This window comes from Aptenodytes patagonicus, chromosome 22, assembly GCF_965638725.1.
Source record: "Aptenodytes patagonicus chromosome 22, bAptPat1.pri.cur, whole genome shotgun sequence".
NCBI lineage: Eukaryota > Metazoa > Chordata > Aves > Sphenisciformes > Spheniscidae > Aptenodytes > Aptenodytes patagonicus.
Genome location: NC_134970.1, coordinates 4,467,977 through 4,491,462, shown reverse-complemented (window position 1 = coordinate 4,491,462; position 23,486 = coordinate 4,467,977). Strand labels below are relative to the sequence as shown.

The following is a 23,486-nucleotide window of genomic DNA, read 5'->3' as shown; positions in this document are numbered from 1 at the left end:
TAAATTCGTCCAGAGAGAATATTTTAATATTTAAAGAGAACATTTAATGTTTACGTAAGTCCTCTTCTGACGTGAAGTCTCTGTTAAATCACTTCAGAAGGTAGTTTTTAAAGCCCTTTACACTAGGCTGTTATGGAGCCAGGCTGGCAAATGCCCTTCCCAGCTCTCTTGGACCCAATGAAGCTTATTAAAAGATTCAGTCCATCAAGGCAGGTTTTCAGGGGTAAGGAATATGAAAACACAATTTAACAAAACAGCTGTCTTAAGGTTTTTCTCTCTTACAGCACCACTCTGTCTCCCTTGCTGTCGGTGGGACTGATGGGAGCGTTTTGCTCTGGATGTATGTGGGTCTTAAACCAGTACAGCTGGAGGGCTAAAGCTTGCAGAACAGAGGGAGTCTTTAAAAGTACTGAAGGGCTGGGCTTGAAGTCTCTGGAGATGCTGCTCAAGAACAAATCTGTTTACAGAAAAAGGTTTGAGAGGAGAATTGTCAGTCAAGATACTTCTATTCTCAGCTCAGGAGCAACTGGAAGAGTAAATATACCTCTAGTTAGCTGGTGGATAAATTAGATTGCAGCTGATCAAAAGCCAAAGGGATTTCTTGTCAAATGGCCGTCTCCTCTGTCACCCTGGTGTCTTCTTTCCTGTGTCATTCAGACTGTCCTGATGGTTTCAAAGAAGGTGGTGGCCAGTTTGCTCTTGGTGTACGTGGTGTCTATGCTGGCTGAACAGACTGAAGGCTTCGTGCCCTTTTCCACCCAGAGCGACTTCCAGAAAATGCAGGTAACCCCGAGAAATGTCCTGCAGGGGCTGGAGCCCGGAATAAACCAGGAAAGGTGTTTCTTCCTCCCTCATCCCCCAAGCTCTGCCAATTCACACCGTGCCACTGTCATCCCCAGCATCTGCCCCTTCTGTTCAAACAGGAGATACTATGATACTGGCAGTCCCTCACTCGTCCCAAAGTTAAGGGCTATGGGAGAGGGCAGAGACAACTTTTAAGATGTGAGACTAGAAAGGAAGAGCCTGGACTCCTTTACATAAGAACTAAAAGACCTGTGTGGGTTATCATCTGCAGCTAGTGGGTCTCATTTTTCTTTCCTCCATGCTAGTGGCTGTAATTTTTATAGAGAAGCTGCAGCCTCCCATCACCATACTGATGGGTCTTTTTGTTGTAACAAATAATTAACCATCCTCCAGATGGTTGTCACCTCTGGGATGTGCAGAGAGGAGAATGTTTTTTCTTTTGATGTGAATCTAATACTGTTGAAAGGTGTCAGGCAGGCAGCCTCAGAGACTGCATCTTCTTAAACACAGCCAAAGTGAGCTTCCCCCGCACGACACAACCCATTGATACTGGGGGGAAATCTTGTTTCCAACAGCTATCCGCTCGCTGGATAGCAATTGCTTTTTGTGGGGAGTACAGTCATCCTTCAGTCTCCTTGAGGAAGGCGACGGGGACCCACGCACGGTCCCCAGATTGATTTGTTCATATATCACAACCCTTGTAGCTATGTGTCTGCTGGTGATTGAGGGACTTCTAGATGTACGTGGGTGAAATCAGACTTCCAAAGGCTGTGTCCTCTCCTCTGAGCATGCATTCAAACCAAAGCAAGCGTGCAGCAAGCAGTCAGTTTAACACTGAGCACAGCCTTTGCTGCATTTTACATGTCCCCTCATGTCTATCATATCCCAAAGCAATTTTAGCTTTTCTCTTTGGGCTCAGAAGAGAGGGAGGGTCCTGCAGCCAGGTTTAGCCCCATAAACGGGAAAGGACTGACATTACAGACCTGCAAGAAAGGCTGGTAATACATAACGTCTGCACAGAGCTCTCCAATTGCAATGAGGCTGTGCAGGCTTTTATTAAACTTCATTGCCACTGCTACAGAACAGAACCAGGACCAGCCCTCTGAAATAGCTCTGTAAGGTCAGTATACTTGGCTACCACATCCTGCTGACAGTGTTATCCTGCACAGATCAAAGGAGTCATCTACAAGTGTTAAGTTTGCTACAGATCTTTACATGCAATCCTGTAACCTGACCTTACACCCAACGTTGCAGCCCCTGCTGCATGTCAGAATTACAGTCCCCAAGGCCATACTGACCACAGCTGATGGGTCCCTTCCCAGTGAGCTGTGGCCCTGGGGAAGAATGCCGCATTGGCTCCAGGCAGCGGTTAGACCTCCAGTCCCTCTGATTTTGTGCCCAGCTCCGCAGGCTCCTGGATGCTGGGCATCACACTGTTGAAGTGGGTTTGGTACCCGCACGATGCTGCGTCCCAGCACCACTGCCCCGTTTGCTCTCTACTGTGAAGTCGCAGGGAAAGGAGAGGAACAAAGGAGGGCAGAAGAAATCCCTGACCTTGCTGCAGCAGCTGGAAGAGGAAGGCTTCTCTGAGCAATCCGGTGCAGATGTCAACAAGGTCAAGACCATCCAGGTACGTTGAACCATGTGACTCTAAGGAGCCCACGAGGACACACAGAGGGACAAGTAGCCCAAGAGTCAGCCCACAGGGCCTGGCTACAGAGGAGTAGATAACCCGTGTGAGAAGACAGCGGGTGTTATCAGGGAGCTCAGTCAATATAAAGGAATACCACCCATTTCCTGCCAGCCCTGCCAGGCAACTGAGCAAGATTGCATCAGAGAAAGGTTTTACCTCCACCTTATAAATTATCTCAGACATTCAGCAGCCTGGTCACCCCCCAGACCCACCTGGCTTCTCCCTTAGGAAGATGGAAACAACATGAGGTCTTTCTTTGCCATTCAGTGAACACCAAGACAACTGCAAGGCAGGAATTCGCAGCTCTGCTTCAGCTCTAGGTTTAACTTGTCACTTTTTCATGCAGCTCCAGATTAGCTGCCTGGTGTCACCTCCGATCTCACAGTCCTCTGTACTGGCAAGACCTGATTTGTAAACTTGGACCCATGCAGCCACACCCCCCCAAAGTCTGTATACAGAGCAGAAAATTGCCAATTTTAGGGATTTAAGTGCCAGTTTAAGCCCTCAAAGGCATGCTGACCTGGTTAGCCAAGTTTGAAAATTGCGCTTTTCCACTTGAATACAGGGAATTCTTTGCCCTGTCCGTGCAGCCGCTCCTGCGGTGAGCTCAGCCATTCTCTCTGCCAGCAAAAGGAGTATAGGTCCACCCCAAACTGCGGGATAGACTGAGTGGGACAGGCAGCGGGACTAGCTAGACTGGAAGTTGGCCAAGATGCAGGTTAATGTGCAACTACTCTCGCAAACGTGGTGCACCAACAATCAATAATAGGATTTAAACAGCAAGGATTCACAGTTCAAAGCATTAAATAACTGGCACATCGCAGTGTCTAACACCCCCCCGCTGCAACCACAAGCTCTCCTGTGCCTGCAGCCATGACCAGAACAACTCTATTTACTTCAGGTACAGCTGAGCCACAGCTGGCTCAAAGGCAGTCAGTCTGGAGGCAGGGTGCTTCACCAGCATCAGTAAAGCTGATGGCTTGAAGGATCAAGGTGTGAGATAGTGGAGGATTATAGGGTTCAGAAATTATTTTCTTCTTTACGATCTCTGTTGCCAGGAGGTACCTTTATCTGTGTTTCTGAGCCAGCCCAGAAATGATCCAATGCATGAAAACTTTGGTACTCTGAACAGCACAAGGTTGCATTGGCTTAAAAATGTTGCTTTTCCCCATATAAGGATCATCCCCTTCCCTTCAAATCAGCCCTAGACCCTCTGCCGACTTGAGCAAAGTGGGGTCAAAGCAACCCAACCTGCCTCCCTGTGCTGCCCTCAGCTTTTCCTTCTGACTTTTCTGGCTTCCTCCACAGCTAGCTGTTCCTGTCAAAGCCGGGATGTGGCTCACCCCAAGGCAGCTGGAAAAATACCAAGATGTCCTGGAGAAACTGCTAGCAGAGATGTTACAGGACACCCCAGACAGTACTGTCAGGAGGTTGATTTCTGCCTTGGGAATTCTGCCTTTCCCTCCTCTCACCAGCTCATTATTACGGAGGTATTTATATTCCTCAGAAGGGCTTTTGTGTCATGTTTGCTCACTTTACAGAGTCCTCAGATACCCCACCCGCTCTCATGTACATGCTCTTCTTCTGGGAAGGTTATTCACTCTCTTAGGGTGCTGTCTGTGCCCTAGAGCTGGTATTGACTGTTAGCAGCATTGCAACACTTCCCGGCAGCTCTCCTTGGCGCTGCTTCCCACTTCCCTACTCCTCCTCCCAAAAAATCCTCAGTCTTCAGGATGCAATTTCCAACAGAGCTTTTAATGCAAGCTGCACCTGCGAGGCAGCTCAGCGCCTGCAGTCAGACCTGAACACCTTGCTCCCTGCACAGGGGCTTAACACTAATAATTACAGCTAGAATTACCTGCAATTCGAGGTGTTGAGTGCTAACAAATCCAGCCCTGGGCTTTGCTCTTAGTGTATTGGAATTGCAAAAGGAAATATCCAGGGGCAGTATGTGATGCAGCTATTCCTGCCTGCAGACTTGGGGGGTGGTGGAATAGGTCTCACTAGTGTTATCTCTGGACCTTTGTCTTATCTGGGCTTAAACGTCCCAAACACGAGGGTCCCCTCTATCCCTGTGGGAGCTGTTATTCCGCTTTGGCTGTGCTGATTTCACTTTGCCTTCTAGCTTTATAGCTGGGGAGCTGAGGAGGAGGAAACAATACATAAAGCCTAGGAAAGACTGAATGACAAATTTAAGGACACTTATTCTTTCCTCTCTTTTCTTCTTAGCTGACTGGTATCTGCAGAATCAGAGGAGAAAGCGATGTAGCTTGCTAAAGCTAAAAGACTCCACTAATGTAAACAAAATCTGTAAAAGAGATTAACAACAAAATCTGAGGTGAGATAATAAAATGTGCAGTATAATTAAATGGAGGATTTGTGTCATCTTTTCTACATGCCTCTCAGCCAGATGGCAAGCAGCAAGTGTGGGAAAGAAGAGAGGGAGGGTTTCTAGTTCTAGAGAACATCACCGTCTTTCTGAGAAGTGCAAAGCATGTTGCAAAGCCTGAGTAATTAATCTTTGTGGACTAATAAGTTTTAGCCCTCCCTTTTGGCAACGAGGGAAACTGAGGCAAATATTTGCAGGGTCTCCCAGCCAAATTGGCGACACAAGCACAGGGTGAGGAGTGTTGGGTGGGGGACTCAGGCATCCCCACCAGGCTCCCTGCTCTGGACGCGGGAGGGCACCCTCTCCCACACTGCTGGGAGAAAGCAGGAGCCCTGACTTGCAGTTCCTACCTGTGCTCTTAACCCCCTCTTACTCACCCAGGCGATATAAATCTAAATAACATTGTGAGAAGCACCTCTCCCATAGCTGTGATGTGAACAGGCACAGCGTGTGTGAAACAAGGCAGAGCTCCGGCCTTATTTCTGCCTCTCAAACAAACCTAGAGGTGAAATCGTAATTCCACTGGAACATATTACTCTCCATTTACATACCTTTGGCTTATTTTAGAGCTGCTTCTCTATATTGGCAGCAGGAAATCCAACATATGTAAAGTAAGGACGGATGAGAGCAATGGTATGTATGTGAATATATCCAATTTCAATCCAATTTTATCTTCCCAACCTAACACAAATTCTGTTCTCACTGTGGCTCATTTAAATAGCTGTGTTTGTGCTAGAACAACACTCCTCGGTATGCTCTCTGCTGCAAGCCATCCCTTAGGAGAAAAGAAATCTCCCAATGTATAATGCAACATCCAGCACGGAGTGGATTCCAGCTTTAACATTTGATTCAAAGGCATAGTCCTAGTCCATGGAACGATCAGCTCAGTGTAACTCAAAGTTTGCAGGGATTATTGCTGAGGCAGGTTGAGCTATGAAATCACTATAAATGAGTCTGAGCGGTTGGAAGATCGAAAATAATACATTCCATTAGGCTGAAAGTAAAAGCAACTGCATGTATTGCTACAGGAGCTCAGCCAGTGCAAATCAGTCTGCAGTGGAGTGATATCGATGGGAGATCCAGCATGGAAATCACCGGAGGACCTGCACCACATTTACACCAGTGTCCAGCGAGATCAGAGACAAGACTGTTTGCTTCAAAAAGGGACACTGTTGACACATTCCTTCTGAAAGACCCAAACCTTTACCCCAGGTTTAAATTTGCCCTGCCGCAGGAAAACAAGGAGAGTTTCCCCTTGAAGGGCAAACTGCTCCTAAAAACCCTACAGAAGCTCCACTGCAGGTCAGGGCTGTCTCTATAGCATCCCCTCTTGCCCAGCTCTTTTACTCAAGTGGTTTTCTGGGCCGACAGCTCCCCTGTGCCATCCAGGAAGGAACGTTGCCCAGTGACAGCAAGAAAGAAAGTGAACATGAGCCTCTTGGATTTGCTCCCTGGACCATTTCCCACCACGGTGATGGTGGAGCTGATGCTGCAGAGACTTCCATAGGGAGATCCGCCAATGTGACTTTGCAGGGATGGCTCCCTCTACTCTTACATTTTGACCTAGACAAGCTGCAGCAGCAAAGGTCTGCTTTTACCCTGGCCATCAGCTGTGCCAACGGCTCTTCCCAGTTGACCCAGCTATAAATGAGCTCAGGGATGTATGGCTGGTTGTGACAGCAACTGTATGAACCCGTTGTCTTGTCCTTGCAGCAATAACTGTGCTGTTCAAATAGGCACCAAAGTGCAAGGGGGGCTTCAGCTTTTGGAAGTAAATTCCTTCCAGCCTCAGGGGCTTGAGTAGTGGGAAAGAAGCAGATATCCATCTGCTGGAAGGAGAAGGTAAATGGACCCCCAACCATCCTCCAGGCATGGCTCCCACTGTCAGGGCTATATTTCTTGTTGAGAAATAAAATGGTCTCCAAGTTGCAGGACAGATCTGTATCCCCAGTGCCCTGGAGGGCTGCTTTGGCAGCCAGCAGCACTTAAGTCCATGTCTGCAAGCAGGTAGGAAGATCTTGCTGCTCCAGAAACCGAACAAGAGTTTCGTGGCAGGATGAGCAGCCAAACAGTTGGGGGAAAGAGGCAGGGCAAGGAGAAGGAGAGAAAAGAATGAAATCAGCACTGACTTTCTAACCTAGTAAGAAGCTCGGCAGGCTGAGGACATGACATACGATCGGGAGGATGAGAAGCGGTGTTCTTGGGTCACACCTGTGCCGCGGCTGTGAGTGACAGGGTGTTAAATTGGCACAGTTGGCTTCCAAGTAAGATTTGACACTTCCCCTGGTGACATATGCAGGACTGTCGTCCAAATGCCATAGGATAAGAAGACAGGGTGGGATGGCGGGTTTTTTCCAGCAGCCCCTCAGTCAGGGGTAGAAGGGTTCATCTGCTGCCCATGCTTTTTGGGGTGCAGCACACTCCCCTCTTCAGGCACTTTATGAAGATGGTGCAGATCTATTTCTACCCCTCTGCTTACACCAGTCCTGTCTTGATACTTCAGGAGGAGAAGCAGACGGCATGGCATGCCTGCTCTTCCCATTCGATATCTGAGTCACTGCCAGCAGGCGTAAGGCAGCTTCTGGGCTAGCAGGGAAGGTGGAGGCTGTCCTCTCCTCGCTGTCCCATCTTCCCACATCCAGCTCAGGATATTTACAGCCAAGATATTCGAGTGCTGCACCGTGGGCTGGGAAACTGGCTTTTCACAGCTGAGCATCTCTGAGCATCACAGCCCATCTGCAGCATCAGCAGGCCTGTGCTCGCCCCAGCAGCCTTTGCTGCTGCCCAGAGCTGTAGGGATGACGAAGGGGCTGCAAAAAGCAGAAACTCTACCGTCAGCCTCATCATCGGCACTGTGGGCAGGGTGATGGGAACAGTTAGGTGCTTGTCCATGGGGCTATAGGCTCTGTCACGTCTGAGAGACAGAGGGCTGTCTTCTCCTGCTGCCTTCTCTGTGGTGTCCACATACCTTCCAGGGAAGGCAGGGATGCTCCCAAGGGTTGCCTTGCTAGGGAGGAAGGGAGAGGGATCATGGACTTCTCTCCACAAAGAAGAGGCATCTGTTCCTGCTGAGCATCGGCGCCGCCAACCTCCCTTCTGCAAAGGAATCACAGCTTTTCCCCAGCCCTCCAGTTCTCGAGCACCACTTGCAAAGGAATCACAGCTTTTCCCCAGCCCTCCAGTTCTCGAGCACCACTCCCATGTTCTCCACTCCGAAGGTCATGCCATGAGGCTCCGGGGCCAAACTCTGTCCTGGTGTAACTTCCCTGACATCCAGAAACATGAAAAAGTTGAAGGCTTGGTTTTTTTTTTTTTTTGTTGCTGTTGTGCTTTTTCTCCAAAGCAAGAGGAGTTCATTTGATTCATGAGCTCATATCAGCTCAGGCTTAGATGCCAGCATGCATCTGCATGTCTAGGCAGAGCTTCTCCAAACTGAAAGCTGTAAGCTTACAAAAAATGTGTACAAAGAGCATATTCTAATTCTGTATTTACATTAGACACCACTCCAAATTATTAGCTGTCAGTTGTGCTTTCCAGTTAGTGAGCAGGGGAGGCTCAGCTTAGCACGTTCACACTTCCCATCAGAACTGAGTATGCTCTTTTAATGGGCTCCCTAGCCTCTACTAAGTGTATATTTGTTGTTGCTAACCAGATTAACAAATCTCAACATCTTGTTGCTGCTTTCTTGCATAAATCAGGAAAAGCGAGGCGAGCTTTGCCTGATGCCCTAAACAAGAAGGGCACGGCGGCAAAGTGAGCGTGAAAGGAGGGGTATCCCTAAAGAAGTTTTTGTGTCGCGGAGGCACAGCTTAGCATCCCCAGCCTCATGGTCGCAAGCGGTGGTGGTCCACGCTGTGCTCTCCCGGAGCCCCCTCCAGCTCCCACTCGCGGCAGGTCCCACTGCTGCGGGACCGCCAAGTTTCCACCACTCCCCGGTAACATGCGTCGATCATAAAAACAGCGACGCACAGACAGCCTGCACACATGCATCACTACTTTTTCATTATCTTTAATTAAATGCCGATATTACGCCACAGTATTTCAGCCACTTTCATCACTTTCTTTATAGGCGGCAGCAGGAAAAAGCAATTACTGTACATCACTGCCTTGCCAAAATAAATTTTCAAGTTGACGCTTGGTTTTGCCTTTTTAGGCTGCAAAGTATGCAAGTAACCTCCTTCCCCAGCAAATATCCCGAGGACCCAGATCCTGATCCTGCCGAAAGCGGTGGCAAAGCTCCAGCCCACTTGACGGGTGCCAGTTAAACGACTGTAACTTGGCAGTGATGAGAGGGATGAGGAAAACGTGGGGGGGGGGGCAGCAGGCAGCTGGGAAAGACATTTCTTTCTCCTCATAAATGTCCCTAAAAGTGTCAAAACGTCGGAGTAGCTTGGTCAGAGTGAGGCAAGAGGTGCTCAACCCCCCTGCTTGCTCCTGAGCAGTGTCCCCCAGAGTGATGGGGCGGAGACACTGGCCGGCCCCAGATACTGAGGCTGCTTTTGCCCTTTGCTTTCTCCATTTCTCCCCTCTTTCCCCTCTCCTGAGATGAGCAACAGCTCCCGCCCGGCACCGTTCCCCTTCTGCAAGGGCTCCTGACCTCCCCAACATGGCGGAATCAGCGACCCTGCCTTCACAAAATGGCGGGAGCGGTATCCGGGAAGCAGCGCTTTCCCTCGACCTTCTCAATATGGCGCTCGTTCCCCGCCTCCCTTATCAACATGGCGCCGACCGTGAGGACGGAGGCGGCGGCGTGAGCCCCGCATTTGCCCTTCCCAAGATGGCCGCCCGAGGAGGTGCGGCGGGCCCCTCCCAAGATGGCGCCCGCGCTTCCCTGCTTGCGGAGCGCTTCCGGTGGGGCCTGGTGTCAGCGCCGCGGCCATGGCGGAGCTGACAGACGCGGAGCTCCGGAAGGAGCTGATAGCGCTCGGCTACCGGCCGGGGCCCATCACCGCCACTACCCGCAAGGTCTACGTCAAGAAGCTGGGCTGCCTGCGGGCCGAGGTGGCGGCGGCCAGGCGCAGGGGCCGCGGCGCGCCATCGAGCCCGGCCCGCACCCCCGCCGGGCCGCAGCAGGCCTCGCCCTCGCGGCAGCGCTCCGGCTTCAACCCCCCCGTCGGGGCCGCCCGCGACAGTGAGGAGGAGGATGAGGAGGATGAGGATGAGGAAGAGGAGGAGGAGGAGGAGGAGGAGGAAGGGGGGCAGCCGCCCACGTCCCGCTGGGGGACGTCTGGGCAGGGTGGCGGGCTGTCCTGGGGGGACTCCCGGGGGTCCCCCCCGGGCCGGGGCGGAGGGCTGTCCCGGGACAGCTTTGGGGGGCTGAGCCCCTCGGTGCAGTGGGGGGCGTCTGTGGAGAGAAGGGGGGGGGCCGGGGCCGGGCTGGGCGCATCCTTGGGTGGGCTTGGGGGGCTGAGCTCCCCCTCCCAGTGGGATACGTCTATAGAGAGAAGTGGGGGGCTGGGGTCGTCGCTGGATGGGCTTGGGGGGCTGAGCCCCCCCTCCCACTGGGGTGCATCCGCAGAGAGAAGTGGGGGGCTTGGGGCTGAGTCGAAGCCATCCCTGGATAGGTCTGGGGGGCTGAGCCCCACGTCCCAATGGGACACGTCTGCAGAGAGAAGCAGGGGGCTCAGCACTGGGCTGGGGGCGTCCCTGGATGGGTTTCGGGGGCCAAGCTCCACGTCCCAATGGAGCACGTTTACAGAGAGAAGCGAGGAGCTCAGCGCTGGGTCAGAGCCATCCCCGGATGGGTTTCGGGGCTTAGGCTCCTCATTGCAGTGGGGCACATCAACGGAGAGAAGTGGGGGGCTCAGCACTGGGTTGAGGCCGTCCCTGCACAGGTTTCAGGGGTCGAACTCCGCATCCCAGTGGAGTACATCTGCAGAGAGAAGTGGGGGGCTCGGCGTCAGGGCTGGGTCGGGAACATCCCTGGATGGGGTTGGGGGGCTGAGCTCAGCATCCCCCTGGGGCACCTCCCCAGGCAGGAGCGGGGGGCTCAGCTCCAAACCCCTTTCCAGCGATGAGAGTGGGGGTCTGAAGTCCAGGAGCCATTGGGGCGCGTCAGGAGGAGGAGTTGGGGGGCAGAGCTCCCGAGCTCAGTGGGAGACAGCAGGTGAAAGGAAGGGGCTCTCCTCCAACAGCTCATGGAGGCAGGAAAGCGAGGTGACACCCAGCACCCACTGGGGCACCTCAGTGGGACCTGGGGGGTCGAGTCAACGGTTTGGGAGAGGGAAAGAGGATTTGGCTTCCAGTGTTTGGAAGGAGGCAGACAGGGAGCTGAACCCCAGCAGACGGGGAGGGGGGTTGATCCGGCGGTTCCCGTGGAGGGCTACAAGTGATGCAGGGCTGGCCTCGGGGAGCCGTTGGGAAGCGTCGGGAGCAGGACAGGGAATAACCTCCCGCACTCACTTGTTGCGGTCAGCCCCCAAGCAGCAGATGGAAGGAAAGGGCAAAGGCCTCGAATACTACCTCTCCCGGTTCCTTTGCCTCGCCAGCTTTGTGCTGCTGCTGATTTTTCTGGGCATCCTCGTGGTGAAGATGATTGGGTCAGGCTGGCTTGACAGGAGAGAGGAGAACTGTACGTGCACTGGTTTAATCCTGTTTTTAAACTTTATTCTTCGCCTTTCTTTCCTGCTTTCCCTTTATTACTTCCATCGCCATCGCGTTTATCATTCTCATTGCTGTAACCTGACATCCCTGCTTCTGTCCCCATTTCCATCTCCCCTTGCCCATGGGAAACCTTGTTAGTCATGGAAAGTAAGTCAAGTGTGTGCTTTTTTTCAAATGAGTTTGGCCTTCAGTCCTTCAAAACCGTGGGTTTTATGGAGAGTGACGTTCCTGCCAGGCCAAGGATGTATTTTATGATTGTCCATTGTGTAACATAATGGCTGTGTAATTGCCCGTTGTGTGTTTTTGATGTTAGCCTCTGCAAAGCACGGCCCTTTGTGGCCTTTATTCTGGCCACGGGAGAAGCACAGCGCTTGAATTGCTACTTCAAGTGTGGCAGGGCTTTGATGAGAAATGCAGAGGGGCTTCCCCGTCACCCGGTTTTTAAAGCAAGAGTTCCCCAGCTAGAGCAGATGGAAATATTGTCATTTCATGGCTTTGAACTGAAAGAAGAAGGGGTCTGGGAGGTGGTTGGGAAGGTGCGCGTCCTGAAACTCGGCATGCTGTGCCTGTAGGTGTTTGTGCACTTTGCGTGGGCTGGGAAAGCTGTTTTCCTGCTTTCTCAAAGTCAGAATAAAACTGTCCAATGTCATTGAATTTCTGATGCACCCTTTACGACTTTGTTAGATATTTTGAAACCAATGGTATTTTGAAGCAAGAAATCTTGCAGCACAGCTGCAAATTCTTTAAATTCTCAGGTAGTTACGATTGCTAGAAAGTACTGCATGGCGGACCGGTGGCCGGTGTATATCCAGTTGTCGGGGCGGGAGGGAGCTGTTAAACCAGAGGCCATAATCTGCAGAGCTAATGGCTCCAACTAAAATAAATCCTCTGCTTTTGCCTTGAGGAGGCTTGATTTAAATCCCTGTTATCACCGTGGTATTTCAGGTGACTGTGGCGTGCAGCGAATGGCATTACTAGATTGTAAAAGATCAGTGCAAAGCAGTGGATAGTAAAGGACCGTGAAACATCTACTTAAACAGGAGCTGTTAAAACATCCAGGCCCCAGTTTTTACTTTCCAGCTGAACAGAGTTCATCACTTGCACCCGTTTTATTTGTTCGGCTTTCAGTGCTGCCTACCAAAGCAGCGCTTTGAATGTGCTATTTGCATAGCAAGGTACTGTGTAGAGGGAGATTAAGAATAGCAGAATCAAGCTTTAAAGTAGAGCCTTCTTTGAAAAAGATAATTACTTTCTTGATCAAAGCTCTTGTTTTGCAGCCAAGCTAACTCGCCCTCCCCTTCTCTCTCATAGTTAATCTCTTGCCTGTGGATTGTGACAAAAGAACGGATGATGTAAGCATATATTTATTTATCTTCAAGTATTGGGGATAGGGGATTCTCACAGAAGAGTAATTATTTTAGGTGACTTCTACCAATATCAGTATTGCTGTAAAACTATTCGTTCTATCGTTTTACAGAAAAATTGTGACTTGATGAGTTGGAATTAATGGGCCAGATTAAATTAGGACTGTGTATGAGAGACTGAAAGATAAAAATTTAAATTCCCAATTATGTGAATCAGTTTCTTTAACAGTTGTAACAGAAGCGATATTGGTTTGCAATAAAGCTGTGTTCAGCTTTAACAATGCAAGATTTAATCCAACTAATTCCCTGAACTCCATCATAAAGTGTTTGTACAGCCCTGTTTCTTTTATCATAACGTATTATTAGGAGAGAGGAAAATTTCGTATTGGATTCGGAGTTACGGTTAGTCTCCTGTGATGTTCTGGAGGCAAAGAATCGGTCTGTGGTCGGTCAGATGGGATGTCTGGTGGTGCCGTCTGGGCTATGGGCTGGGGGAGTCGGTGGTGCTTTCAGAGGATGCGCTAGCTCGCTTTTGATTCAGAAGCTGTAGATCTTTGCTGCAGGTGTGTTTAACTTGAACTAGTGGTGCATGACTGAGCCAAACCCCACTGCTGGTATTTTGTTTCGGTATTTTTAGCTACTCTGACCGCTGTCCTGTTGCTGACGGCCTACTCATGTTTGTTACCTGTTTCTGACTTTCAGTTCTGTCAAGCTAAACAGAAGGACATAATAATGAACATGCTGCACGAGTTGTATAACTACTTGTCCATACAAGCTGGTAAGTTCCAATTCTCATTATAAAACACTTATGAGCATTCAGCAAACGGCCTCTCCCAGCTGTCTGGACAGTTTTAACCTCAGTTTGAAGAGAGGAGTTTATGGAACAGTCAGTTCCGCTTGAAGAGCTCTGAGAAAGTCAGGTAATAGAAAAATAGAAAAAGATGTGTTTATTTTTATTCTGAATAGTGCTTAGCTAATGCACTCGTATCACTGTGCCCTTGTGGAGTGGTCCTTATTTGCACTTGATATATTGGGAATTTGAGGTAGAAACATTCAGTTTTATGGTTCTTTTCTACCACCATCTTGAAATTGTCTCCAAGACACTCAGAGCCGATAAGTGTAAGCTGATATGTTCTTACAAATAAAGCGACTTAAGAAATTGCCAGCTCTCTGCTGAAATGTGGCAGCTGATGATGCGAGTGCCTCTATTTTTTCTCGGTGCAGAGTAAGACAGGCTCTCCTAGCTGAGGAGCTGACCAAGCACAGTAGTTCAGCCAGTCTCTACTATGTATGAGCAAATCTGGTCCATAACTAGTATTTTGTGATGGAGAAGGCTGCTAGAAATTCAGTGGATGAGTAGAAACTTGTTCAGCAAGACGTATAACAGCATTAATCAGTAAAAGTGCTTAAGTTCCATTTTCTAGATTTCAGACCTCAACAAGGCCGAAGCCTTTAGATACTTAAGCTTCACAGGATTTCAAAGTCTTTCCAAATCAGACTTCGGCACTTGCAGAATTTCCAACAGGTTTACATAGTCTCTCAGCACATTCGTTTAATCAACTTTGTGAAGCAAGATTTAGAAGATTTAGTTCCTTGCCAGCATTTCTCTGCTTGGGTAAAAGGTAGAGCTGTGATTTTGGCTCCTTAGAAGCGTTTTGAATGCTGGTCATTAACTCGAACACCGCAGTTTTTGATACCTGATGGAAGGGCATTAGGTCAGAGAGGTGGTTATGTACTCTGCAAAGGGGAGAAACAGTATTTTTTTTCCCCTCATTCTGTGTTGAGTAGCTCACACGCTGAAGCATGAGGTTTGATTACCCTTATCCAACCTATATGCAGTGGCTGAACATTTTATTAATAGTCGTAATCTTATCTGCCTACAGTATAAATCTTACCTTGTAATCATTTTGCCCAGAGCTATAGCCAATTTTAAAGGATAGCACTTCCAGACAGTTCAGTGTATTTCTGAACTGTTCGAGGGCTTTTTTCAAAACGTTATTTCTATTTCACTTTTTTTTACCAGGTAATTTTGAATGCGGAAACCCTGAGAATCTAAAAAGCAAATGCATTTGGGTTAGTGAAGCGAGGGATCATGTGCTGGTGAGTAGGCTGTGAACAGCTTTGTTATAACATAGTGCTTAGTCTCTTATAAGGCAATAAATAATAGATACTAAAGCAATTTACCATCTGTTTTACTTCCTCATCCTGTTTTGTTTCTTTGCCATATCTCTAGCTTCCTCTTTGGCCAGTCCTGTTCTCAGCAGTTCTTTTGAAAGTAATCTTCTCCTACATCCCCGATTCAGCCCCTGTAAATCTAACTTAATGGTTTGTTGTTTCACCATAGTCATCAGTCTTCTGAAACCAGAAATTTCCCTGGATTGAGGGCTGGGCAGAAGAAGGATTTTTCTATACCCCAAAGTGTCAGAAGACAGACTGCTTTGATCTAGCATTCCATTTCTTTCATGGTAAACTGTCAGTAAGATTATGTCGTATTTAGTGGTTAGTCTTAACAGTCTGGGATAGTGTTATTTTACAGAGTGCTTCATGCATCATCTACCATAGTCAGAAGACTTCAGTCCAGACAGTCCTTCAGATTTAGTTCTCCTTCCTCCAGTTTGCAGAATTATGATTAGAATTAACCTAGGGACAGACCGTATTAGAATGAATTCTCCCACTACTGTAATGAAATAATATTGTTCAGTATTTTAAATGAATGGAGAACTAATCTTATGGATTCTTTTGAACAGAATATAACCGGTAGTTCCCAACAGAAGTTTGAAGCTGCCTTGCACTGGATACTAAACAGTAACAAGGATTTAGGAATATGGTAAGTGGAAGCCCACTGTGTCAAAGTTATGTTTCTCGGTGTTGGCTGATACATAATTTGACATCCTCTGTGGTGTGCCCTAAGAGCCTCCCGTACCTCGTTAGATTTCAGAAGATAATCTGGGATTGGCTTTGTCAGTGCTTGCTGGGCAAGCTTCCAAATAAAAAGTACAGCCCTGCAGCAAAAACTGGCAACTGAGCTCATTCCTTGGGAGTCTTGTTTCCCAGCCTTTGCACTGGGGGACATCGCGTTCGTGAACGCGCCGTCTTGCAGATGAGGCGTAAATCTGAGGTCAGGGCTGCTTATGGCTATCGAGTTATGTTGTGCTTCCTGCAAGGTTTAGAAGTGGTGGTCCTGGTGTCCTGCCCATGGTCCTGCGACTACTGTACTCTTGTTAAACTTGCTCATATACTCACTTTTCCCAAGATGCCTTTTCTTCAGTAGAGTTACTGTAGGCAGAGCTTCAATATTGTGTGGAGCTGCATCAAACCTTTGACCAAAAGGTTTATTGGACAGCAAAGCACTCTCTTCAGTAGGTAGCATCACCCATGCATTGGGATCCTTTGGAGCAAGTCCCGGTGAGGAGGAGAGGAAATTGGATTGTTGAATGGTATCTTTCCTTCAGTGTCAGTTGTCTGTTTGGCAGAACACACAGTACATGTTAAAATGAATGGTCTGACTGCCTATGTAGGGTGTTGGTTGATCATCAGTGGGGCTTTTTTCTCTTGGGTTTCTTGGCTAGCAGTCTCTTCAGTACATGAGAAATAGCAGAAATACTATTTTTTTCAGGTAAAAGAATACTTCATTCAGGCCATAACCTAATGACAGACTGTTATCCAGAGTCCGCAGACATCATTACCTTCCTCTGGGAAGTGTGGGCTGCCTCCAGTCTGTGTTAAGTCTGAAGTCGAACATTTGTTTGCATTTTAACAGTGCTAAATGTATCTCTGATTAAATGAATTGTAACAGTAGTAACGCTGGAGTTGGTGGGCATAGCTTGTATGAATTCCCACTGCTCGATTTTTCTCTGAAAAATTTCTCCAGCTGCTGCTATGATCTAAGGATCAGACAGCGTCTGCTGCTTTGATTATTGGTGTGTGGCGAATCCCCAGGACAGGACATAGCTTCCTTAGTGGCAGGTTTGGATTTGTAGGTGGGCTGGGATCCAGAGTTTTCAAATTCGTATTTTTATACAGGAGCACTGCTCATGTCAGGAGCCGTGTGATGTAATACACTCCCATTTTTTCATTTTCATAATTAGCAACTCTGCCGGCTGTTCGCCGAATGGATCCACTTTCACGAAGTCTGCATAGCGTGCAGAATGAGTGTTCAGCATGCCTGAAAACCTGCGGGTGGCATTTTTAGCAAACGCTACATGAGATTATTTTCTAGGTGCTAGTCTGAGAGGCAGAACTGAAAATGAGCTCTGCACTGGGTGATTCTGCTGCATATTTTAAATATTTTAATGGAATTTGGATTGTAAATAAGACAAGGGGGTGGGAAACAACTGTGTGTCTCCAGCTACTGTAGAATCCAGTAACCAGATACAAGCTGTCAGCAGTTCGTGAGCTGTGCGCTCAAAGACATTGAGAAAATGTCTTTGTCTAATAGGTTATTCATTGCAAAACTAGAATGAATTAGTCGCTTAAAAAAATAAAATCCCCTTTAGTCCAATTCCTCTGAATCTGATGGCTCTCACTTGATGCCTGTTGGCTAAGAGTATCTAATAAGGAAACCGCATCAGTGTAGATCTGTATATAAAGAAGTGCGTTAAAAGCACATCGGGTAGCACAGCAGGTGTGTAGAAGTGATTTTGCAGGAGGATGTGTTATCGATTTTGCCATGAATGCTTTCTGAGGGTGTGTCTGTTTCTCGCTGCAGATACAGTTGATGCGTTGTCACTTTTCTAGCTAAACTGTTTATGCTCATCTGTACTGAGGAAAACAGCACAACCTCCACGGACATTCACAGTCTCCCTCAACTGCTCTCTCTGCAATTGCTGATGAGTGACTCAGTAAACATTTCCATTTCTCTGTGCTGGGAGGTGGGAATCCAATTTAAAGTTTAATCTTCTGCATGCTGAGAGGTGCTGTCACTGAGTCTGCAGAGGGAGACTTCAGTTTACCAGTGGGAGTTCAGCCCTGCTGCCTTTTCTAAAGCCATATCCATTCCTTGCTAAGCAGCTAGTCCCAAAATGTTCTGGAAAGAGGAGCTGCGAGGATGTTGGTGTATTTTCTATGTGGTGTACAAAACGAGTTACTGCATCTGCAGTCTGTCTGTTCTCCCTGTCTTGATTAAAGACTGCAGTTGGAGTGTCTGCTCTCTTCTGTGAAGATTTTCTGCCTCTTCCCATCAGGTTGAAAGGCAGAGACCTTTCGGAACCAGTTACCAAAGTGGAGGAAGTGTTCTGTCTCGAATCGGCCCATCCTCAGATGGGGCTCGGCTGCCGTTTCCGTCGGGCAGTGGTCACTGCCACTATGAACCTTTTCCTGTTCTTCTGGAGTAAGTCGTCGGTGTTAGTAATCAGCTTCTCCCCTTGCTAGCTGTAGAGATGAACCTGTGCACGTTTTCCCAGCCATATGAAATTACTAACAGAGGTGAAATAAATCTGCTGATGAGTTAATTTCTAATTAACCTTTGTTCTGGCAGCAGAGGGAGACCTGTAGACCTGCTCTTGTGCTGTGAGTGCTTAACACTTAGCTAATCAGCTTGCTGATTTAAAGTATCTGGGTATTCCTCAAGTACTCATTACTATGGTCTGCAAAATAAGTATGTTAACCTACCTAAAAGATTTGTTTTTTTCTTTCTTTTCTTGCACTAAGCTGTGAAGTATTCTAGCCTCTTTAATAATGACTTGTAGCGTTTCAGTGTTAGAGGTTTTATTGGAATAGTCTGTCATGCCCCAGCTGAGACAGAGGTCTTGCTGAGCAAGGTGATAAGGAGAGATGAGCGTCGACTAGAAGAGTTTATAATCTAGCCAGACAAGGTGGGGGTGAAAGGGGGTAGTTATGTTTATTGTAGAGACTTGAGATACTAAAGTTAGCTCATGCCGTAATGGGGGCGTTTGTCAATGCTAAACCTTCAATATAGATCTCCTGAATTTCGGGCTGGTGCTGGAGCCCCAGGCTTTATTTCCTTATCAAGCAGCTATCTTCAAAGCAGTGGAGCTTGACAGTCTTCTTAAGTGATTATTGCGGGAGAGGCCTCTAGCAAAGAGATAGCTCTGGGACTTGGAGAATAAAGCCCTGTGGTTGTGCTGGGGTTTCTGGTGGGGGGGGGAAAAAAACCCCTCTGTGATGAGGCCTTCCGACTACCTCTTCCCACATGCATGCGTGCTCTTCTGCTGCAGGTGTTGTCAATACCAAGGTGTTTGTGGGGCACAGCTGCACTGGTGAACAAAATGAGTTAATTGGATTCAGTTCCAAGCAGTCCTGGGTAGCAGGGAGTAAAAGCTGCCTCTGGGGAGAGGCAGTGTCGGAAATAAAACTGCTAGTATCCAGCAAGTACATGTCTGTCAGTTATTGAATTCCATTTGTTTTTATTCTTCTAGGTCTGATAACTCTTTGGGGGATCCTGATCTTCCTTAGGTATCGCTGGCGGAAGATGGAGGAAGAGGAACAAGCCATGTATGAAATGGTGAAGAAGATCATAGGTAGAATCCAGTAGCTGTGTAAATGCAAGTAGCTCTGTTCTTCTCCCTGCAATGTTGAGGTCTCTCACCGTTTTGTCCTCCTGCCCTCCAGCTGTTGTCCAGGACCACTATAAGGAATGGGAACGGAATTTGGAACGTTACCCCTATGTTGGCATTTTCCACGTTCGGGACAGCCTCATCCCTCCTCAGAGCAGGTGAGCTGAATTTTATTCATTAAGGAGGGCTGTCAGTGTGATGTTGCTCAGCTAAAAACCGCAGTTATGGGGCAACAGACCATGAGCAAACAGTTGATGGGAAGCTGGACTGCAAGAAGAGTCTGTCTGGCCTTTCAGTTTATAAAGGATTTTGACATAATTCAGGCTATGTCTTAACCTGCTGCAGATTAATGAGACAGTCCCGGGGCTGATATTTTGTGCGGTCACACAGGTGTATTTTCATTTTCTATCAAACAGTAATTGGATTTTGTTTTGCTTAGGCATGGAGCATCTGATTTTCTCTCCTTCATCTAATGTGTGTAGGATGTTATCCTCTTTCGCAGCCGTCGCACCTTATTCTCCGGACAGGTGCTGAGCTTTTTGGAACAAACCTTCCCATGAGTTGAACAGGGCGTTGGGCTCTTCTGAAGTGGTTGTGTATGTTGCTGCCTGGAAAGTTACCAGTTTGAGTTGGGCAGCTTTGAAAGGGAGATGTAGTGAGGTGGCTGGTCTTGGTGCTTTTTCAAAAAGGAATTGTGGTCGAGATAGTTGCTCCATGGGTGGTGGGGCCAGAGGGCTGCAACCTGGTTCTCGGTGGTTTACGTGCCACTTGCTCCATCTCTGCAGGAATGTTTCTTGTGTTTTGGTTAAATGGAGCTACTTTGTTCTCCTAACGGCGCAGAACACTACGGGTGCTGCAAAGTCTTCAACATTCTCACCCTTTATCAGTCATGATACCACTAGTAGGAAAAGGGAGTTATTTCAGCTGTTTTGAACCAGTCTCTGTGTCTGTGGTGCCCAGAATTACTAGACACTGATTCAAAGCTGGGGTGAACTTCAGTTTGTCCTCCCTGGTCTGAGACTCTCTGCTTGCAGGAAGGGTGAGGGCAATTTGCTAATCGAGTCCCTTCACAATACGAATTGAGCTTGAAATTCAGGGCAGTCGTCAATTACTGGTACTGACAGAGGGTCTCGTCTTCCCCCTCCCCAGGCAGGACCTGTGTTTAACTGGCCTGGCCTGAAATTGCTTCTAAACCAGAATTCTGGTTTAATCTCCTTTACTGTCTGCACAGGGAACAGGAGGCAGCTAGCAGTAGCTTGTTCAGCAGCCACAATTGCTGTGAGCAGGAAAGCACAATGAGGATACGATTCTAATTTATTTTCTTTTTGTTGCTGTTCCTTGCAGAAAAAAAATGAAGCGGGTCTGGGAGAGAGCTGTGGACTTTCTGGCTTCAAATGAGTCACGGATTCAGACAGAGTCGCACAGAGTAGCAGGAGAAGATATGCTTGTGTGGAGATGGACTCAGCCTTCTTACGTCTCGGATTCAGAGCACTGAAGAGGAGCAGAAGTTGAGCAACTGTTGATATGGACCTCTGCAAGGGGACAGTCCCTTCTCTGGTGATGGGAAAGAGCAGGTCACGGTCCTAATCTCCTGGGGTTGGGGATTGCACGTATCTGTTTGCTCTTCTTTCTGAAAAACTTCACACACAAAAATTCAGGGCAATAATGTTGGCTTGGAAAGAAGATGGGCTTGAGCTGGTGGGAAGCTAGAATTGCACCAAAGTTAGCCTTCCAGCAGATATCTGGCTTCCGTAAGCAAGCAAACCTAGAACAACTTTTTAAAAAGAAAAAAAAAAACAAACCATACCTAATATTGAGGGTGTTTAAAATTTGACCTCAATTCTGCAAAGGCCAACTGGTGGCAATGTCCATCAGGGAATGTGTTTAAAGAAGATTAACATTTCCCATGGAAACATAAGGGTGGCAGTAGTTAAGATGCATTTTGTTAGAATTTGTTTTTATCAGTACAAAAACAGTGATGAAAGCACTTGCTGCTTCCTAGCGAGGAAAATGTTTGTGTCGGCTTCACCCTTTAAAAATGGGGGAGAGGGGGAAAAGTCAGGTGAAGGTAGTCCTAGAGGGAGGGCAGTCTGATGTGCCTTGGTGGTTTGGGCTGGGTTGGGTGGGACGGAGGAGCGGTTGTGACCCTGTTACACCTTTTAAGTCTGCAGTCTGTGTGCTTTAGGATTTCTGGGGGGGGTGGGGGGAATTTGGGTGCAAAGTAAAGGATATAGGAAGCTTCAGAAAGCGCTTTCTTGTGGCTACAAGCCAAAGGGACTGCTTCATGGGCTATTAAAGAGCAGCTTTGGCAAGGCTATTAGGGCTGAATGTACATGTTTATCCTGGGCAGCTGCAATGTGTGTGCTGTGTGTCAGAGCAGGGGTGTACCATGTGTGGAGTGTCAGTACAGGGATCGCCAAGTCAGTGTTCCTGCAGCCTCACAGTAGGTACAAGGAGCAGCGATCAATCCTCTGTTCGTGCTGCAGGCGTCGTATTTTGTATCTATAATCATTTGGTTACTTAAGTTTCTTTTTATGTCCGGCAAACGAGCGTTTGTTTCAAAGAAAACAGCACCAGTGTGTGGCAGTTCAGGCTAGGCAGAGATACTGCTAATCTGCTCTTCCCAGTATTGTAAAACAGCTGTCCAGCTCACCACTAAAGACAGCAAGGACCAAACTGATTTCTGACGTAAGCTAGTAAAACCTGCGGAGAGAAGCCAGCGTTGATTTGAACCCCCGTAACCAGTGGATGTTGTTCTTAGCGTCACGGGTACGGTGTGAACGCTTGCATTCATCTCTGACGCTGGATGCAGGGAGAGCTTCCTCTCCAGGCTCTGGCTTGGCTTAGGACGGCTGCCGAAGCCCTGCTCGCCGCTTTGCAGGCTGGTGATGCCGCGTACAAGGTGGGTTCCTTCTGCCGGTCCCTGCTCACCTCCCGGCGTGAAGTCTGCACTTCTCCCGCCCCACTGCTGGCTTTGGTGGGGTTTTCCACCTGCGCACCCCGCGGGCTGCCGCGGAAGGACTGCAGAGAACTCCTTACGTACCTCCTGCTCGCGGTCATCAACCGAAACGAGTGGAGAGAGCAGATTTCTCCAGGAACAAAACACAGGGAGGTCTTTCCCATTAAATGGGAAATATTCTGCGTGGAGTTGACTCTTAGCCCGTATTTTCTTTTTGGTTGCAAAGGGGAGGGCGTTTGAACAGACGAGGAGACTCAACAGCTGTCTTCAAGACAATGACCAGCTTCTTCCACTGTTAATAAAATAGGGGATAAAGGGAAGGCAGCCTTGATTCTTCTAAAATGTTGTAACAAGATCGTCACTGCTGCCGTAGAAATGTTTGCAAACACCGGTGCCTGCATTCTTAAGCCTTTTTAAAATATTTGTGGGGTTTGGGCTAGCTTTTTTTAACCGTCCAAATCCAGAAGTGAAGAGTCAGGCATTGCAGTCATCTTTTTGTATTAAACTTGTTTTTGTAGAATAAATTTCACTGGCTTGGTGCTGTTTCTTACATGTTCAATTTAGCTCTGTAAATCAATATATAAAATAAATTTATTACAAATAATTTGTTACCTGTATTTTTATTGAGGAGTCGCAGATTGTTCCAAGTGCTTTCGCTCAGGCAGATTAAATAGATCCTGCTCTGGGGAGCTCACGGTTTCTAAGAATAAGACTGAAGATGGCATGGGGATTGCATGACAGCCTAATGAGAAAACGTTTCATCACAAGATCCTTGTGACGCGCGGTGATCTCGGCGCAATAGCCAGCAGTCTCAGGTGTTTGGTTACAAATGAAATCTGTGTTTTGGGAATAGTTGGCATTAAGCAGAGGTGTGTACGAAAAGCAGTTAGTTTGTTTAGCTGCATTTTGAAGAGATTGACAGCTTGGAGGGTTGTGAAACCGTAAATATTAGTTTAGCAGGTTGATCAGTATTCCTGTGGCCCATAATAAAGCGGTTATTGCACCATCCCATTCCCTGCTTTAAATAAGTCTCCGGTAACTGAGTGAGGGTGCCTCAGGCTTCACGTGTTTTGCACTTCTTCTCTGAAAGGCAGATCCCTCGCACGTTGGGTGTCTGAAGTCAACAGCCGCCGCAGAAAATCTTGACTCTGGTCCAAGC

At 48.0% G+C, this 23,486-nt stretch overlaps 2 protein-coding genes across 2 annotated transcripts; both read left to right on the top strand.

Annotated features, from left to right (window-relative positions):
• The first annotated feature begins 666 nt into the window (after positions 1-666).
• On the top strand, positions 667-4,857 carry MLN (motilin). The gene is made up of 4 exons (XM_076358054.1): positions 667-783; positions 2,318-2,434; positions 3,806-3,987; positions 4,727-4,857. The coding sequence occupies exons 1-4, from the start codon at positions 667-669 to the stop codon at positions 4,728-4,730; spliced, it is 420 nt and encodes a 139-aa protein (XP_076214169.1). The 3' UTR covers positions 4,731-4,857.
• A 4,880-nt stretch (positions 4,858-9,737) lies between these two features.
• On the top strand, positions 9,738-22,931 carry LEMD2 (LEM domain nuclear envelope protein 2). Its single transcript, XM_076357857.1, has 9 exons — positions 9,738-11,457; positions 12,801-12,841; positions 13,556-13,631; positions 14,877-14,953; positions 15,601-15,680; positions 18,037-18,182; positions 19,231-19,332; positions 19,424-19,526; positions 20,713-22,931. Exons 1-9 carry the CDS (start codon positions 9,765-9,767, stop codon positions 20,861-20,863), a joined length of 2,469 nt encoding a protein of 822 aa, XP_076213972.1. The 5' UTR covers positions 9,738-9,764; the 3' UTR covers positions 20,864-22,931.
• The last annotated feature ends 555 nt before the right edge of the window (positions 22,932-23,486 follow it).